We start from the raw sequence: 18,776 nt of genomic DNA on the forward strand, positions 1-18,776 counted from the left end.
GCCAAGAACTAATTAACGTATTGGCGGAAAGTGTAGGGCGAGCTAAATAAATTATCGTGCAGTTGCCTTGGATATGAAAACTTTAGCTGAAGATATGCAAATTATACAATGTATTTACCCGCGTTTTTCAATTGCTTGCATCTTTATACCACTACAGATTGGTACTGAACCTTATATTTTAATTGGAGAAACATGAACAGATTGTGTTAACAACTCTACGATGATGTATGCATAAAAAGGGAGAGTTGATTTTTTTAGGGGGGGGGGGGGGGCAGTCTTTCATCTGAAGTTCTTGAGACAGTGATAATAGTTGATAGTTGTAGTGAAATTATTATACCTTCAGAACAAAATTTAAAAAAGAGATACGACACTATTCACCAACTCACTGGTTTGAGATGAAATAAAAAAGTTTTAATGTTATATAATTTTTCAAGTCAGCTGCAACAAAAAGAATAAAGGCCATGCATGCACACGTACATGAAGGATTGTATCATTCAATGCATAAAGTGTTAATTATAAAGCATAAGCAAATGAACAAGAAAAGTTCAAAGCAAAAAATTTGTTTCATATTTTATAGAATTCTCTCTCAAAAAAGAAAATAGTTGGGCGTTTTTATCCAAGCATGTTTCGTACGGTCTAGCCAAGCTAATAAAGCATTGAATATAATTAAGTAGAAACTGCTTATTAGCGATATAAAGACTTATAGGCAATTTTATAAAGATATGTTTTAAAAACTTTCCATTTTTCAAACTGTATTCAAACTTATCATATAAATTTAATTGTCTCATTGTTCCACTCAATCTGCTGTTCTATTGCGGTTTGTTTTTAAAATGTGACACTAGTATGTGGTATGTATGCAAGCCTATAGTCGTTCCACTTTTTGATGATTTTTAATAAAAATACACAAATAAATACAGTTGAATTCGATGAAGGGGAGTATATCAAGATATCTTCATTGAACAATTATCATTTTTCACTCATAAAAGTTCACAGGAACGAAAACAAATTTCTTACGGAGAGTTATAATTGAAAATGTTTACATCTTTTCTCCATTCGGAAATACTCGTAGACTTTGACATTTTACCAATAAACTACTTTGAATGTGTATTGAAACCTGAAGCGCTAGAGGGGGCGTTTCAAAACAGATAATCTGGACATTTTTCATATAAGTGGATGAAGGTAGTTTGAGCACAAAGGTATTTATCAATATCGAAATATCAAGCAAAAAGTGATGGAAGCAAAAACTCGGGACAGATTATAATAGAAATTGCGTAGAGTCAAGCTCTTTTGTGCTGTTTGATGCTTTGTTAAATTACTGAACCTAGTCTCATTGGTAGGATATGCAAAAGTCTTCCCTACCCCCTCCCCCACCCCACTCCCCTCCGCTTTGAGTTCCTTATTGAATACTTTTCATCGATCGCCCACGTCAATTTCTTTTATTATTATTTTGATTTATTGAGTACATGGCACGGGAAAGAGAGGTCCTGTCCCGGTTTATTGGCCAATCGGTGAGTAGTCATCCATTGTGTTCCACAGCGGTAAACAAAATCTCGCTATCTGATCCTAACATTTGGTGCTATACCGTATTGAATTTTTCGGACAGTACGTTTTCATTCAACAATAGGTATGTATATACATGTGTTGGTTTTTATCATAATAATAAGTGTGACGAAACACACATACTCGAACTGAAGTTGATTGTTTTCAGCTCTGAGTGATTATTCATTCATTCCCCTCTACTAATAACTCTCAAAGCATTTTATATTTTATTTTTGTGAAGCGTAACTTTCTAAAAGAACACATATCTCGCACTGCTATATATATTGATACACACCAGCACTTGACACCAATTTCGTTTGAATGCATATGCATATAGATGTATATAAACCAATCAGATTTTGTTTGATTTGTAGAACCTGTTGAAATTTAGGACAAATATCGCTTCTCCCCACCAAGGCAGGCATGTTTACCTTTCTAAGGTAGGATCCTCGACTTCAGAGTGTGACAATAGCGGTATTCATTAAATGTTATGTATTCTTACACATTACCAATACCTTTAGTTATAAGGAAAACCGACGTGTAAAAGACCAGACATTCAGTTTCGTAAAGTACTTAGGCTTAGCCGTAAATATAAAGAGCCATCCATTGATAACTTGCTTGAGGCTAATAATTGTACAGTCATCTTTATGGAGGCTAATGGTCAACAAATTAACCGCCAGATTTTTCTTTAAGTTTCAGATATGACGTCTTCAGCTATAAATAATCATTGCAAAAAAATCCGTATTTTTTAGCATAAAAGTTTAAATATTTTGCTATATATTTATAGGAAGGTCTTTTTAACCAGATTTATATAATGTAAAAATGGTCACGGCCATTTAGCCCTCTCAAACAGCTCAATTCAGAAAATGCTTCATGTTCGATGCTAAACTTTCGCTAATCTCTAATGATATATTTACAGAACAAGACCAAATTTTCCTGGTTGGAAAAGCTTTACTTCCCCATACACTCAACCCTTGAAACATATCATTGTCGGTTTTTAGAGATGGTTTATTTTTAACTCGAGCATTTCAGAAGCTTTTCAACTATGGTTTTTATTTAACCAACACGTCTATTTGTTAAATAATTAAAGGCAATAGTTAATGCACTTGAAAGACTGTAGGGTATTTCCATATTGCGTAACACAGTTTAAAGCTTCAGCAAGGGTAATAATTTAAGATGTGCTGTGCACACTAAACACAAACTTTGCGATGTTATTAACGGTTCTTGAATAACCAGAATAACCAGTACCAGAATTAAAACTTCTCGTCATCCGTCCGTCTTTAAACTTTTCACATTTCTTACTTCTTCTCTAGAACCAACCCTTTATAAAAGGGAGATAATTGCGAAAAGTGAAATAGGGTGAATGTCTTTAAAATGCTAATATTCAAACCAAAGCTTGTATATATAGTGATTTTAAATTGATAAAATTATGACCCCGAACTAACACTGGGGCCGCAAAAGGTGTTCAATGAGTAACATAAAAATATATAGAATTTAAAAATATTCTTCTAAAGAACTATAATGCTACAATTTGTGAGATCACTATGCAGGCATCCTCCTACAATGTAGATTATAAAAGTTAAAATCGTGACTCCCGGACTGATACTGGGGCTCCAAGAGGAGGTTAAAGTTTAGCAAAGAAATATATAAGGAAAATGTTTAAAAAACTTCTTCTCAAAAAACTGTAAGCTATGCAAGCATCCTTAAATTATGTAGATTCTAAATTGTAAAAATCGCGACGTCTGCACTAATACTTGGGTTCTCAAGAGGGGTTGAAAGTTAGAAAAATGTCTAGAATATTCATCTCAAGAACTACAGTGTTACAATTTGTTGGATTTCTTTGCAAGCATCCTCATATGATATAGATTATACATTATTAAAATCGTAACCCTAGACTAATGCTTGGTCTACAAGAGGGGTCCAGTGTTTAACTTTGAAATATATTGGGAAAATATTTAAAAAAAACTAAAATAAAATGGTAAAATGAACTATTGTTCAGATGAGCGATGTGGCCCATGGGCCTCTTTTAATTGTTGATGTTAATAGTTCATATTCGATTTTGTAATCTTTAATATGTTGAGGGCTAGGATATTCATATTGGTCAATTGTTGCATCTATTAGATCTTAAGATATGATGTCCAAAAAGTAGGCTTCTTTTTGTGTTGTGTTAAACGTATTGGGAATTTTTTGAATGTTTGAGAGTTTTACAATATCTTTAAAGAATTTCATATTAAAATTTCAAAAGGAAGGATTCAAGAATTGTCGTTCAGGTGAGCGGTGTGGCCCACGAGCCTTCTGTTTTAAATAAATATTTGTTTATGTTTTAAATTTTAGATATGCCTGATATGCTTTAACTTATTTTTAATAATTTGTTTACATGACAATCTCTTTTATCAATTTATTATTAACTAAATATACCATCTCCATCTTTTGGCGTTACATGTTCATGAAATTATATCCATTCATATTTATTATAGAAATCCCAGCCTCCTCTTCATTATTGTATCACTTCCGGTTCCTGTTGTCATGGACAATGTGGCCCTGCTTGTGATTGACGTTCAAAACTGTTTTCTTCCCACGGGAACTTTACCGGTGACGGAAGGTGACCTAGTAATGCCAATTATCAATGAAATACGCCAAAATTACGACAACCTTTTCTCGTTGGTTGTGTTTTCCCAAGATTGGCACTGTGATAATCATGTTTCCTTTGCATCTCAACACAACGGGAAGAACCCATACGACACTACAGTTCTTCACTACAACAGTACAGGTGAAATTTCTCCTAAAGCTGTAAACAAGATTTCTATTGTATATGACTCAATTTATCATTTATTTTCCAGCACAAGTAAGTAATAATATAGATGATGGTCCCACTGCTCTTTACTGTCTTTGCTTTTTACATGTACTAAATTCAAAATACTTCCATACAAAACAGTTTTTAGTATGGGAGTCTTTTTTTACTCTAAAGATTTTTCCTATACTATGAATTCACCTCACTTTCCTTTACCAAGTACTCGGGATACCTCGCACAATTTTTTAATGTTATCATCCGGGCTTATTAATGGCTGATGCAATGCAAAATCTCCGTAGACTTTCAATTTTGGGATGTGTATTGAAACCTGAAGCGGTAGAGGGCGCGTTTCAAAACAGATAATCTGGTTATTTTTTATATTAATGATGAACGTAGTTTGAGCACAAAGGTATTTACTATTATTGAAATATCAAGCAAAAAGTAGTGGAAGCAAAAACTCGAGACAGAGTATAACATCTTCAGGAGTACAATGTTTTATTATCTTCAATGTAACAACACAGCTAATTAAAAAACCCATGATGTGCTAGATATCGATTTTTTTTCACGATTTCAACTAATTTCATATATCACATAAAAAGATGAACATTTTGAAAAGTAAATAAATCGAATTTAGAGGAGAAAGATATAATTAAACGTTGGGCCAACTCAAAAATATTGACTTTCCTTCCGCTTCATATCCACGCAGGCGCATGGAAATGTAAATAATGCATCGTGGCATATATCATGGACGAATGGCTCTAAGTGAAACTAGATGTCTTTAAGACCTGCACATCTATTAAAATGCACAATCCATAAAAATTGATGCATTTTTCTTCATACGGACATAGAATACCTCTTTTCTCAGTGTCTCAATCCCACTGTAAGTATTTTTAGATGGCAATCGCAATCACGTGACACTCAAATCCCTGTCCAAAATTTACATGTTAATTTCGGATGAGTTTAACGCCTTGTAAACTGATAGGTGATGACTTATAATGTGTGAAACTTTCCATATGATGAAATTTTGTATATTTCCTCTCATTTCCGTTGTTATAATAAAAAAGTCAAACATCTTTTTTGAGTCACCGTGTCACTTTAATTAAATTGACTACTATTTCATGTTTTATATAACGCTAAAGATAAATAATCCTTTTAAGCCTACAATAGTTCTGTCTACATATGATAATACAGCATTCCTTTAGGTAGCCCAATACGTTCGTTAAAAATCAAAGTTTAGTCTACAACATGTGTCATACATTAAAGCACTAAAAATGTTTATTTACTGTAGGAAACCTTTGCGAATCAACGTGTGACGCTCAATACAACATTACCCAAGTCTTGTGGCCAGATCATTGTATAAAAAACACAGCGGATGCAAAATTCGCTTTGAACATTACCAGAAAAAGCTCTGATGTCGTTGTGCAAAAAGGCTACCATTGCAAGGTCCGTATATTTACATGTACCTTAATAATGCTTCATGTTTCCTGGCTTCCATTTCTTGCTTCTTGCTGTTCTTCATAAGGGCAATACTTTTCGAACACTTTTCGCGCGGATTTTTCGCAAAATAAATACATTTTTATCTGCACTTGCGTATCGTTTGTTAATTCTACTTAAATTAAATCCGTGTTGTCGTTGTTGTCTTTGTATACTTTTCACTTTTCAGGGGTAGGGAGGGGGCACAATGGGGGATCCCATAAGAATATATAGATAGAAAGAAAATCTTCAAAAATCTTCTTCTCAAACACTATTTGGTCAAAAAGAGCTCGAATATGTCTGGAAGAATCCTTAGGTAGTGTAAATTCAGGTTTCTTCAAATCATGGTGCCCGAGAATAAGTTGGAGTCACAAATGGGGGATCAAATTTTACATAGGAATATGAGAAAATATTTTTAGAGTGAACTTCTAAAAATCTATTTGGCCAAACAAGCTTGAACATTTGTGGAAGCATCATCAGGTAGTGTAGATTCAGGTTTGTTCTAATCATGGTTCCCGAATGGGACCACAATATGGGGATGGATTTTTACATAGAAATATATATAGAAAATCTTTAAAAAAAACTTCTTCCCAAACACTATTAGGCCTGAAAAGCTGAAATTTGTGTGGAAGCATTTTCAGGTATTGTAAATTCAAGTTTATTTAAATCATGATCCCTTGGGTATGGATGGGCCACAAATGGGGGATATCAAAGTTTTATATATTTAGAATATTAAGAGAAGAACTTTTAAAATCTTCTTGTGAGAAACCATTTGCCCAGAAAAGCTTAAACTTGGGTGGAAGCATCCTCATGAAGTGTAGATTCAAGTTTGTTCAAATCATGATCCCTGGGGTATGGTGGGGCCACATTGTGGGGGGGGGGGTCACATTTTTTTCATAGGAAGATATACATGTAAAGAGAGTCTTTAAAAATTTCTGTAAATGCATTCAGCTTAAAAAGCTGAAAGTTGTGTGAAAGCACAGGTTATGCAGATTTAAGTTTGATCAAACCATGATTCCCTACAGAAAAGTTAGGCCACAGGAGGGAGGGGGGTATTAGGGAACAGAAAACTAATCATTTGATATAGGAATAGAGAAAACTCTTATCACTAGTACCAAAAAAAAGGGGGGTTGGTGTTTACCATAAAAATATGTGGATAAAAATTGATTTTTTTTATTCTTTGGCAAGATCTACTGTACCTAATTGTCAAGATATTTCGATTTTGATACTGCAATGCTGATTTGATCAGAGTTATGGCTCTTGTTGATCAGGTTAGCGATGTGGCCCCGGGACCTCTTTATTCTCATTTTTTTATAACAATTTTTTTTTCATTTCTAGATCGATTCGTATTCAGCTTTCTTTGACAATGGTGAGTTCAGTCAAACAGAGTTGAACACAAAACTCAAGGAAAAGAACGTTGATACCGTTATTATAGTAGGACTTGCTCTGGACTACTGTGTTTATTACACAGCCAAAGATGCCAAGAAATTAGGTATGATTTCCTAGAAGTCTTATTTTAAAAACACTGTTAAAACGATACTTCATAGATATTAAGGTGGAATGCTACCCCTTAAGTGTATCAGAAGGATCAGTAGTAGAGTATCATACCTGAAACATATTCCGTTATTTGCTCTTAATTATTGGGTGCGAATTTTAACATTTTTTTTTATAAGAAAGTGGACATTTTTGTTTTGGTTGCAAGTAACACTTTGTTGTTAAAATGTGGTGTTAATAAATGCATAATTATATTGATACCTAATTAATAATGTATGGTTAATTAAATACGACTTTTGGTTTTTAATAAAAAAAAATTAATTATAGAGGTAAAAACATCTTTTGCTCATATTTTACAAACTTATGGATAATTCATAGAGTCGTGTGTTAAGGAGAATACACTCAAATACATTTTACGGTTGCGCTTTTACTATCTACACTTCCACATGAGTGTGTGTTTTCATATGTAATGTCAATTTCGCAGTAGATCATGTCGATGACAATATGACTCTATGTCAGTGACAAACAGTGTTGTCATACCCCTGTAAAACAGTTACTATATAACTCTACACGAAAAAAAAGTCCAGCATTTTGACTGTTAATCGACTGTTAAAAAATACTGTTGACCGGTGACGTCACATTCCGCGAAAACGTGTTATTGATTAGAAGGGATATAACAAACCAGTTGTTGACTGTTTCTCGGTCAACAGTTGATCTGTCGGACCGCAAACTGTTGCCCTCGAGCCCAGTCAACAACTGTATAATATTGTCGGTCATGCATGCATCTCTTCGGATAAAGTTTATTATGATTTAGTGAAGACCACTAATAACATACATGGTAATTTAGCAATTATGTTAGCAAATATAAAATACACACATGTATAAGACTCAAAATTGTTTACCTTGTTTGTATCTTATTTTTACAAATAAAATCGGAAAATTAAAGTTTAAAAATTTTGAGCTTAAATTATGTCCAAGTCCCTTTAAATGTTCATATCAAAAGTACCTTACTGGATCTATACATGATATGAATCATAAAATTCATGCATTTCTGTCTCTTTATGTGTTAAAATAATTTTTCATAACTATCTCAAATTCTTGTTATGTTTTCTGTAAAGTTTAAGGCTATGGTACGTTTTCTTCTGACACCAGTTTACGACAGTTAAAACGATGCGCGGGTCTGGGGGGGGGGGGGGGATTTCCTGGATCCACGCATGCAAATGACTGTTTCCGTTTGCATGCATATTCTGTCATATTTTCCTATTTGGCCGTTAGGGGTAAAAGTCCTTTGAAGTTTGTTGCTGAGTGTAACTTTCACTTTGCTTTCATCAATGTCTACACAAAAGTCTACCTTTTTTCCAGGCTACAAAGCTTATGTAGTACAAGATGCCACACGTGCCGTAGCAAATGCAACTTCAATAGACGCGTTGCATGACATGAAAGAACGCGGTAAGTAAACTTTCACAACGTACTATAATATTATTACCACTGAATCGAATAGAACCAGTCTATATTTTCTTTCAAGGCGTCCATATTGTGCAGTCCTCGCAGATGCCAGATTTGATGGAGAAACTGACAAGTTCCGGCAACATCCCACAGTGCTTTCACCTCATCTGGTATATCGCAGCGTTTGTGATTTCTCGGAGACTGGCATTTTTCTAATTTGATTACTCTTCATGTTATATATAGTACAGCTATGTACCGAGTATTAAGTACCAACAATCTTTAAAGATATTTTCCATGTATATATGTATTTACAAAGTACATAATTCACATATTTCATGCCAGAAAATTAAGAGGCGATAATTTCGGTCGGGGTGTGACCAAATCTATCATATAGCCCTTCCGGCTTCATTGGATTTGACCATGCCCCAACCAAACTCATCACCTTTAATTTTCGTTTACAATGTATATTTGCCTTTTACTGTTTATACATGCATAATTATGTTGTTTCAGGCACGTAGCATCAGGGGGGGGGGGGGGGGGGGCGGGGAGGGGGGCCTGCCCCCCCCCCCCACTTTTTCTTGCAGGAACAAATTTTTTAAAATTTACATATAAAAAATAGAATTATCATGGAGTTGCCCCCCCCCACTTTTTTGGGAGTATGTAAAAAAAATGGATATGAAATAAGTAAATGAGGAGTGAAATTGAAGTAATATTCCCCCCCCCCCCCTCCCCCACGTATTAGGATTTTGAAGATTTTGGAAAAGTTGAAATTTCCTTTTTTTTTTTTCTTTTTGCTTGTCGAGATTTTTTGAATGAGCCTGCCCCCCCCCCCCCCCCCCCCCCCACACACTTTCAAAAACGATGCTACGTGCCTGTGTATTAAACCATTTTATGACTTTATAATATTTCCCATGCGCCATATACCATAAAAAGCATATACACTGTACATGTGGCCTACAAAACAACTCATATGCCATTTCGTGATGCAAAATGTATGAAAGACAAGGAATTATAATACCTGTAAATTTTAAACATTTACTACAGCTGATAGTGAATTGGTTGTGAATTAAAGACAAAATCACATTGCAGTGCCTTCACCAAATTTATTTATAATGAAGATTGAATATTGGACATATCAAACAATAAAGAGATTGGAAAGCAGAACAACCAACACAGAATCTAGACACTGCTTCATTAATTAGAAGTCAGTTTGGCGCCAAATTATAAAGTTGACATCCTGATTCTGTTTAGCTTTTTTTTTTTGCATTATATTTTATTTCTAAACAATTTTAAGAAATGTCAAAACGGCGATAAACAAACTAAAATATTATCTCTTTTTATGCTCTAAGTTAGTGATATGCAAAGCAACAAATGAAAATAATAAGCATTTTGCTGCTATCGTTACATAAACATTACACAGAAGTAATATGACTATGCCAAAAAATACATCGTTTGTATACGAAATCTTCAGTGGTCTGACTGTGTGGCGGCATCAGGGGGCGGAGTCATTGCCCGTAGCCACGTGTGGATCCGCCCTGGTAACTGATAGAGGTAATAGTCAAATTTGCACTTTGTACCGCAAAGGTAACTTCTTTTGGGCATAACGGAAAACAGAGCATGTTGCAGTGCATTGGTTACCCCTGATAGGTCCTCACATTGGCCATTTGGTATTCTAACAAACTGCTCCTTTGCTACAAAAACAGGTAAGTATATTCAAATGGTTGTACATGTTGTATAGGTTACCCTTTAAATAGCAATTGTAACATCTGGGGTTGTTTTTAACGTCTGTCTGTGCAATCGTGTCCGGTCCGTATCTTTCTTATGGAGAAACATTGGAAGTTCTTACTTCACACGAAGATTGCTTATGATCTAAGGGTGTGTCATGACCTTGACCCAAGGTCATTTGGGCAAGGTCACTGGCAGAAAAAATGCAAATTTCGTGTCCGGTCCATACCTTTCTTATGGAGAAACATTGGAAGTTCTTACCTCACACGAAGATTGCTTAACTAAGGGTGTGTCATGACCTTGACCCAAGGTCATTTGGGCAAGGTCAAGGTCACTGGCAGAAAAAAATGCAAAATTCGTGTCTGGTCCATATCTTTCTTATGGGGAAACATTGGAAGTTTTTACTTCACACAATGATTGCTTATGACCTGAGGGTGTGCCATGGCCTTGACCTAAGGTCATTCAGTCAAGGTCAAGGTCACTGACAGAAAAAGTGCAAAATTCGTGTCCGGTCCATATCTTCCTTATGGAGAAGCATTAAATGTTGTTACTTCACACAAATATTGCTTATGACCTAAGGGAGTGTCATGATCTTGACCCAAGGTCATTTGGGGAAGGTCAAGGTCACTGGCAGAAAAAGTGCAAATTTCGAGTCCGGTCCATATCTTTCTTATGGGGAAACATTGGAAGTTTTTGCTTCACACAAAGACTGCTTATGACCTAAGGGTTGTCATGACCTTGACCCAAGGTCAATTGAGGAAGTTCAAGGTCATTGTTTCAAAAATGCTAAATTCTGTCTGTGTCATGTCTTGTATTAATGGAAATATTAGAAGCTAAAATTTGACACAAAGCTTGCCTGTCTTAGGCCACATAAAACTATTTTTAGACTCTCATCCCCGTCTCTCTGAAAATGGCCTGCCCCAATGAATTTGTTTTTTTGGGAAAAAAAATGTGTGGAAAAAAAATTTCGGAAAAAATCCGGCTTAGTATACCAATAATTCAAAATGTATAAATATTAATTTTTTCTTAGCGGGGGTATCAATTGTGAGTTTGCTCACAGTACCTTTAGTTTTTAAGTTTATCAATGAATAACTTGGCAAGACTTATCTTACTTCATAATCCAATTTGGAGAACCAGAAGCTGTTGTTTTCTTATTCGACATTTGTACTACAGGTATTTTCTTAAATTTGTTGCCTTTCATATTCTTATGATAAAAATTTGGGTGATATATTGCTATAAACGATAAGACAATAATTAACATAGAAAGGATATGTTGATTCGTTGGTGATTGCTACTCACTTTCCTGTAACCACTTTTGGCCGTAGAAAGCCTGTACCTCACTGTCTGCCGCGTCAAACGCCTTCTGTAGGGTGGACTTCATCTCCTCTGGATCTACGATGCTGGTTTTGAATGCTCCAGGTTGAATGGTGTGAAACGTCACGCCAGCGTAATAAAGTTCACGTCTACACAGAAAGACTAAGCATGAATGTAACAGGAGAAACGTCTCCACTATTATCTAAAGTATGCATTGAACATTTCAAAAAGGAATAAGATTTCAATGCTAAGTGAACGTAGTAAGTATAATATAGTGTAAAAAAACATATACTGTAAGGATCGATAATATTTTAAAATTTTCATGTAATACATGAATTACAAAAGAGCAATGCTACCATGATAGTATAAGTAATTAAAAACATAAGTGACAGTCGTGTTTGATATGTTTCAAACCTTAAACATTCTGCCATAGCATCCAATCCAACTTTGCTGATGACGTAAGGTCCTCGACATGCGTAAGATTGGAATGCACAATCACTGGTAGTATAAACAACCCTTCCTTTAGCCTTCCTAATGAGAGGCAAGAATGCATTGGTCACCTCAATAGCACCAAACAAGTTGACAGCCAAACACTTGTATATGGCTTCATAGGAATGGAATTCCAGCGGCGCGTGCAACACCTGAATCCCTGCATTGTTGACTAGTCCCCAGAGACCTTTAGAAAAATATATGGGTCATTTTACAGGGGTTGCGCAATCAAAGATTTCATGTTATAATTAACTCGTCTTTTTCACATAATGCACGAACGGGTTCCGTTTTTTTTTTATATTAGGCAAAATCTTACCTTCTGACCTGGGAATAATGCGTTTGACAGATTCCACAGCATTTCGGATACTTGTTTGATCTGTGACGTCAATTTGCACGACACGTAATCGAGATGACGTTTTCTTTTTTAAGTCCGCACCGCCCTTTTCCGTCAAACATCCGGCGATCACTGGCACCCCTTGTTTGTCCAATAACTGGGCCAAGTCGTTCCCAAATCCGGAATCACAGCCCGTGATAAACACGTAACGATTGGTTATTTTTTCTATAAAAGTTTTACCTTTTTGGTACTCGTAGATCTTATACGCAATATAAATAACCAAAATAAATGCTAGAATTAAACAGCCCATGGTCATCTATTGAGAGTCCAGTGATAAGCCGCAATGAGAAAAGTCAGGTGTGCTGGAACTATATCAACAGGTATTCGTCGGTCTTTGCTAAATCACTTAATCAGTAGATAAACGCCACGCATGACTTAAGAGAAATGTGAAAAGGAAATAGGAAATGCACATGTAGCTGCATTTCTATAGCGGACGGAAAGTTACAAAAATACGTTCATGAAAAACGAACAATTATTCTTTTAAAAACATATTGAATTACCAAACAGAACAGCTTAAAACAAAATCAACAGACTCGTTTGCAAAATCAACAGACACCGATGCAAAATGAACGATCTCCGATGCAAAGCCAACAGTCATTTACTGAATAGGCGCTAGATGGTGTGAAAAGAGGTATAAGGAGAAATCGTACCCTGGAGAAAACGTAACCTGGAGAAAACGTAATCTGGATTGACTAATTGACCAATTCTCTGAGAGAAAACGTACTTGGATATGTCGTCTCTAAGAGACAACGTACCATGGAGAAATTGCAACCAGAATTGAAATAGTTAAAAACTGCATTAAATGACTGTTGGTTTTGCATCTGTGTCTGTGAATTTTACAAAGGTGGCAGGGGATAGTTTCGAAGGAAAGACCCGTCAAAATTTTGAAATAAAGGGAGAACCTGAGGTTTGGCTGGTTATTTGAGGGGTATACATTGCTAGAATATTTATTGCATTCATTTTGTGGATAGAAGAGCTCATGTCAATTTCATTTATATATGACACTTTAATACTGGTAGCACTTTTCATCAGATATGGAATGAAAATGCGAAATTGTGGCCAAAATTTTCACTTTCGGTTTTGTGCTTGAAAAGTAGGGTGGGTTCAGAACACGAAATGTCACTCAAAAAGAAGGTGATTGACCCCCCCCCCCCCATCGATTGGTGATTATTTGCATGGGTATACATTAAAGCTGCTTGGTCCGATTTTATATCAAATTTTATGCACGCTTTTAAACAATGGCTATGCTTAGTATATGTATAATAATAGACATTGAAGTAGTTTTACCCATCAATTATGCCAAATTTCAATGAAGAAAAATACGTACAAAATTTGCTAACAAAACAAACGACATTGAAAGGTACCTTGTTATTTCGCCTAATATTAAATTTCACCCCTGACGACGAGACGGGTATATAGTTGTATTACGAATTTGACATCGCTTTAAATAAAGGTCGAAATGATCAGACAAATTACAAATAAACATGTGTACGTTTTGTTCGCTAATATTTCTAAAGTCTGCTTTCTTTACAATCGATGCATAGCATGCGGGTTGAATAACCCCAATCATTCGGGGGACGAAACCAAGTGGTTTCCTTTTCTAAACATTCCCGTGATGCATTTTGGTTTGTTTTTTCGTTTGCCCAAAGAGAAATTATTTTTATTTACTTTGAATATTTCTAACTTTGAAAGGAGACTGATTCTGCTGGTGTAAATAGGAGAAAGTCCTTAACTTTCTAAGATAAATGATTTGTATGAAAAAAATTGATACTGTAATTACAAAAAAATCGGACCAAGCAGCTTTAAGCTACCAATCCTATGGTAGTTTATGGCAGTTGCTCGGGACTGGAGCGTGTTGCTGGACTAGTGAAAATGTGAAAAAAGGGCAATTTTTCAGAAAATTTTGAGACCGTCCCTGGCTATTTTCTAGAGTGCTATATGTTAATTAAATGTTCATGTCTGTCCTAGCTCTTTCAGTCACCCAACTCTTTCCCTCTTGTACATGTTTATTGAATGTTTTATGTACATTGGATGTTGTATGTACAGTCTTCATGTTGCCCCTTGAGGGCCCTTAATTGGTAAATAAAGAAAATTGTAAAAAAAAAAAAATTGTAAGTTGTACTTGTTTTATTCTGAAATGTTTAAAAATTCTCAAGAGTCGGGGCCATGTGTCCCCTGCATGAAAACCAATTTAAGCAAATTTAAAAATCCACTGAAAAATTAAATCACATATCTGAGCACTATCTGCCTCACATTTCCTCGGCCAAAAAAACTACCCCCTGCCACCAAACGAGTCTGTTGGTTTTGTTTGACCCTTTCCACCGCCTATACTTTTCTGTTATTAGAGAAGGTGGCATAACTCTGTATAACTATGTACATGTAGTTTCAAATATACTCTAAAATTTGATCAGCCTGGAATTGTTTTGAAACTGATCAAAAAACATGATTCTCCTAATTTTAAAGTGGTAAAAACAAAATATATATATATATATATATATATATATATATATATATATATATATATATATATATATATATATATATATATATATATATATACATATATATATATATATATATATATATATATATATATATATATATATATATATATATATATATATATATATATATAAAAAAGTAAATAAACGGTTTCTGTGAAAATCATTATAGAACCAACGATGGCTTAATTTGCGCAGTTTATTTCCTTCACTCACTATAATTGCTATCATCTTCAATAATATTAAAAACGCGATCTCAGTTCATTTTATATGAAAACTAATCCATTAAAACACGTCTATAACACTTGTAAAAAAAATGGCAATAATATTTTACGAACATTTGTACAACTGGAAATTTTTTCAACTTTATTAAAACAAACATTTTCTGATTAAAAAGCAGTAGTTTTAGACGATGTTTCAATCTTTAAACATGGTTTGTGTTGATTTATGTATTTAATCATTGGAATTGACATGAGCTTTAACTTGATGTTGGCTTTTTCTTTGAGTGACACTAGAACATCGTGTTATCAAACTGACGTACCTTTGTCCTTAATTTTTTGTTAAGTAAATTTATGCACATCTTAAAATTTATCAAAAGATTAACTTGATGGTATGTAAAATGGTCAGCATTTTTTTTTAATTTGTGAGAAAATGGGGATATGAGGGGGTGTTTATATATATAACAATTTATGTGTGCGTACGTATACGCGCATGTGTGTATCACGAGTAAATAGATCGATAAAACACAAACTATTTTATTGAAAATATCTAAAACTACTGCTATTTTAAAAACTGTTTCTTTTTTATTCGAGTTGAAAAAAAAATCCAACTGTAAGTGTGTAATGAATTAACATGAAGTTCGTAACACTTTTGTAGGTATACAGACCACATAAACAGAAAATGATATTCAGATTTAATAGAAATTTTCAGAACTGGCATCGTCGGAAACCCACGGTAAGAGAAGCGAGACCGACCGTGGGTTTCCGACGATGCAGAACTGGTAGACTTTTTAAACTTGTTTATCAATTTTGTTCAATTTAAGCAAACATGATATGCATTTAATTACAGTGTGAAAGTTACCGTATGAACGTTAGAAAAAAAGCTATCAGCATTGGGGTTTTTTCATACCTGGAGTTATCGCTCCAGATACGCTCCACAAACTTTCAGTAAAACAAAACTAGGTCATAATCGAAGGCGCTGTGAGCTGTCAAAAAAACTAGGTTGTAAATATGGAGGACAGCTATTTGGCATCAAGAAAGGCTCTCGATGTACCGTATATTACATACCCTGAATTACTGAAAAGAAGGGCGTCTGAAACGCCAGAAAAAGCAGTGTATGTATTCATCGACGGCGAAAACAGGCGTACCGTCTTAACCTTCGGTGAACTCTATACAAAGTCAGCAAAGTTTGCAAAAAATCTCGTGCACCTTGGTGTGAAGAAAAATGATATTGTCGGCCTTAGTGGTCGAAATGTGCCTGAATGGCTCATTGCTAACTTTGGAATACAGTTGGCAGGTGGGTGTCCACTTTACCTTACATTTTATCGGAAAGATGGAAACAACATTGTGGACCTTTTTCGTAGCGTTGGTAATGTCAAATTGCTAATTTTTGATCCCGGATTTGAAGAACAAAACTGTGCTATAGTAAGTAACATTCTAGAGAAGATTTCGTCTCTGGAAAAAATCGACTCGAATAGCGTGTCCACTCTTGAACATGTTATATCTTTTCACAGTTGTGATCATCTGTCTTTCAAACATTATATGTCCGATTTTTACTCCGATGTTGATGCCGAGCTTCCTCGCCTCGATCCCGAGGACCTCGGAGGCATTTTCTTGTCTTCTGGCAGCATGGGGATACCAAAGGCTATCCCACATTCTCATAACGCTATCGTGATAATGGCCCACAACTACACCTCCGGGGTTTCTACAAAATACAATCAAGATGATGTACTCTACAATGACCGGAAATTCTCATGGAGTGCCGGATACCCGCTATGGGAAATTGTAAGTGGCGGAACCAGAGTCGTCGCCACTCATTCTTTTGGCAGTTCTTCTCTGGTCGTCCTGGCTGACACAGTCTCTGATATTATACAGAAAGAGAATGTGACATGCGCAGTGCTGGTTCCTCCTGTGATTGACCAGTTGCTGAAGGTAGAGTCTCCAGTCAAGCTTAAAAGTATTGTTATTCTTGGCGTTGTTGGGTGTCCTTCCGTTCTTAGTTGTGTTGGCAAGATCTGCGATGAACTGGCAGACATGTACGGTATGACCGAGTTCGGCGGGTTGGCTACTGGTTTTTATTCTGCTGATGACGTCAAGAACTTCAAAGAAAAGGTTCTAAGTGTACGGCCATTTCCTGGGGTAGAACTAAAAGTAACAGATGAAAACGGATACCTCGTTCCTGTCGGACAAAGAGGTCAAATACAAGTGAGAAGTCGGAAAAGATTCACGGGATACCTTAACCACCAGAGTCCATTTATAGAGAACATGTTAAGAACCGGATGGCTGAACTCAGAGGATGGTGGGTTCGTCACGGAAGAAGGGTCCTTGGTTGTGGAGGGGAGGATTAAAGGGCTGCTGCAAGTCTACGGTATAAAGATCTATCCTTTCCAAATTGAGAATGTCATGAAATACAGAAACACTATTAGTAATGTGGTTGTTATACCAGTGGTAGAGAAATCGACGCAGTACCACGTGCCTTGCGCCGCTGTAATTTACCACCAAGACTGCAACGATACCACCGAGAACATCCAAGATTTTGTCCGGGAAGCGTTCAGTGTGTCCACAGAAGATAAATTGCTTGAACCACTGTACGTTCCCCAAGTTGTGGTAGAATTCAAAGAGTTCCCCCTAACTTCTAGTGGTAAACCAGATAGACACGCCATAGCGGAGGCTGTGAGACATAAACTTGACGGTACAAAGTACGATTATATTCACTAATTACAGGATTGTCAAAATTGATATTGGAAACTATATCAATTCTAGGTACTCTTGTACTGCGATTTTTTGTTTTGTTATATTATAACTAGAAAATTGTCTCGTGATAGAATTCAAAGAGTTCCCCCTAACTTTTAGTGGTAAACCTGATAGACACGCCATAGCGGAGGCTGTGAGACATAAACTTGACGGTACAAAGTACGATTATATTCACTAATTACAGGATTGTCAAAATTGATATTGGAAACTATATCAATTCTAGGTACTCTTGTACTGCGATTTTTTTGTTTTGTTATATTATAACTAGAAAATTGTCTCATTTTGTACATCCATTATTCAAGAATGATTTACAGACATTAACAATGCCTATCTATTTTTTTTTATCAGAGGTTTTAATTGATGATAATATTATTGACACCACTTTTTGAGTCTATTAGTAGTAAATGTTCTAAGTAAAATACATGCACACTCAATATAAGAACAAAAATGACTCATTTGTGTATACTATCATCAACCTCATAATATACAACAACGTTCTTAGTTAGAAATACTTGTACTGTTTTCTTTAATCAAGAATGAAAATACCAATAGACAGGTAAACATGTATGTGCATATATGTGTAGCATGTGTTTGCAAATATTATTTTCACTTTTATACTCAATTTCACTATCGAAGTA

The 18,776-nt window shown here is 35.4% G+C and overlaps 3 protein-coding genes across 5 annotated transcripts; 2 read left to right on the plus strand and 1 right to left on the minus strand.

The window, feature by feature from the left end:
- Positions 1-1,451: 1,451 nt before the first annotated feature.
- Positions 1,452-9,829, plus strand: LOC128156133 (nicotinamidase-like). Of its 3 annotated transcripts, none has more exons than XM_052818153.1 (7): positions 1,452-1,508; positions 1,914-1,979; positions 4,017-4,309; positions 5,619-5,773; positions 7,142-7,295; positions 8,660-8,746; positions 8,823-9,829. In XM_052818153.1, exons 2-7 carry the CDS (start codon positions 1,963-1,965, stop codon positions 8,957-8,959), a joined length of 843 nt encoding a protein of 280 aa, XP_052674113.1. In that variant the 5' UTR covers positions 1,452-1,508; positions 1,914-1,962; the 3' UTR covers positions 8,960-9,829. The 3 variants fall into 3 exon arrangements, with proteins under 3 accessions (XP_052674113.1, XP_052674112.1, XP_052674114.1); XM_052818152.1 differs by having other exon boundaries at positions 1,500-1,624; XM_052818154.1 differs by lacking the exons at positions 1,452-1,508; positions 1,914-1,979 and adding an exon at positions 1,994-2,013.
- On the minus strand, positions 9,827-13,404 carry LOC128156132 (retinol dehydrogenase 7-like). The gene is made up of 4 exons (XM_052818151.1): positions 12,588-13,404; positions 12,197-12,458; positions 11,768-11,931; positions 9,827-10,434 (listed from the first exon to the last, which is right to left on the minus strand). The coding sequence occupies exons 1-4, from the start codon at positions 12,919-12,921 to the stop codon at positions 10,211-10,213; spliced, it is 984 nt and encodes a 327-aa protein (XP_052674111.1). The 5' UTR covers positions 12,922-13,404; the 3' UTR covers positions 9,827-10,210.
- A 2,862-nt stretch (positions 13,405-16,266) lies between these two features.
- LOC128156557 (long-chain-fatty-acid--CoA ligase heimdall-like) lies at positions 16,267-18,106 on the plus strand. Its single transcript, XM_052818732.1, has one exon. It carries the CDS (start codon positions 16,396-16,398, stop codon positions 18,100-18,102), a length of 1,707 nt encoding a protein of 568 aa, XP_052674692.1. The 5' UTR covers positions 16,267-16,395; the 3' UTR covers positions 18,103-18,106.
- The last annotated feature ends 670 nt before the right edge of the window (positions 18,107-18,776 follow it).

This window comes from Crassostrea angulata, chromosome 7 (assembly GCF_025612915.1).
Source record: "Crassostrea angulata isolate pt1a10 chromosome 7, ASM2561291v2, whole genome shotgun sequence".
Classification (NCBI taxonomy): domain Eukaryota; kingdom Metazoa; phylum Mollusca; class Bivalvia; order Ostreida; family Ostreidae; genus Magallana; species Magallana angulata.

Excerpts from the sequence above, each read along its gene's own strand:
- LOC128156133 (XM_052818153.1), top strand. Across the intron at positions 4,310-5,618 it reads TCTTCACTACAACAGTACAG|GAAACCTTTGCGAATCAACG; the intron begins GTGAAATTTCTC and ends TATTTACTGTAG. Across the intron at positions 7,296-8,659 it reads CAAAGATGCCAAGAAATTAG|GCTACAAAGCTTATGTAGTA; the intron begins GTATGATTTCCT and ends CCTTTTTTCCAG.
- LOC128156132 (XM_052818151.1), bottom strand. The coding sequence starts at position 12,921 with ATGACCATGGGCTGTTTAATTCTAGCATTTATTTTGGTTATTTATATT. Across the intron at positions 12,459-12,587 it reads CATTATTCCCAGGTCAGAAG|GTCTCTGGGGACTAGTCAAC; the intron begins GTAAGATTTTGC and ends ATTTTTCTAAAG. Across the intron at positions 10,435-11,767 it reads CCAAAAGTGGTTACAGGAAA|CAAAGGAGCAGTTTGTTAGA; the intron begins GTGAGTAGCAAT and ends CTGTTTTTGTAG.
- LOC128156557 (XM_052818732.1), top strand. The coding sequence starts at position 16,396 with ATGGAGGACAGCTATTTGGCATCAAGAAAGGCTCTCGATGTACCGTAT.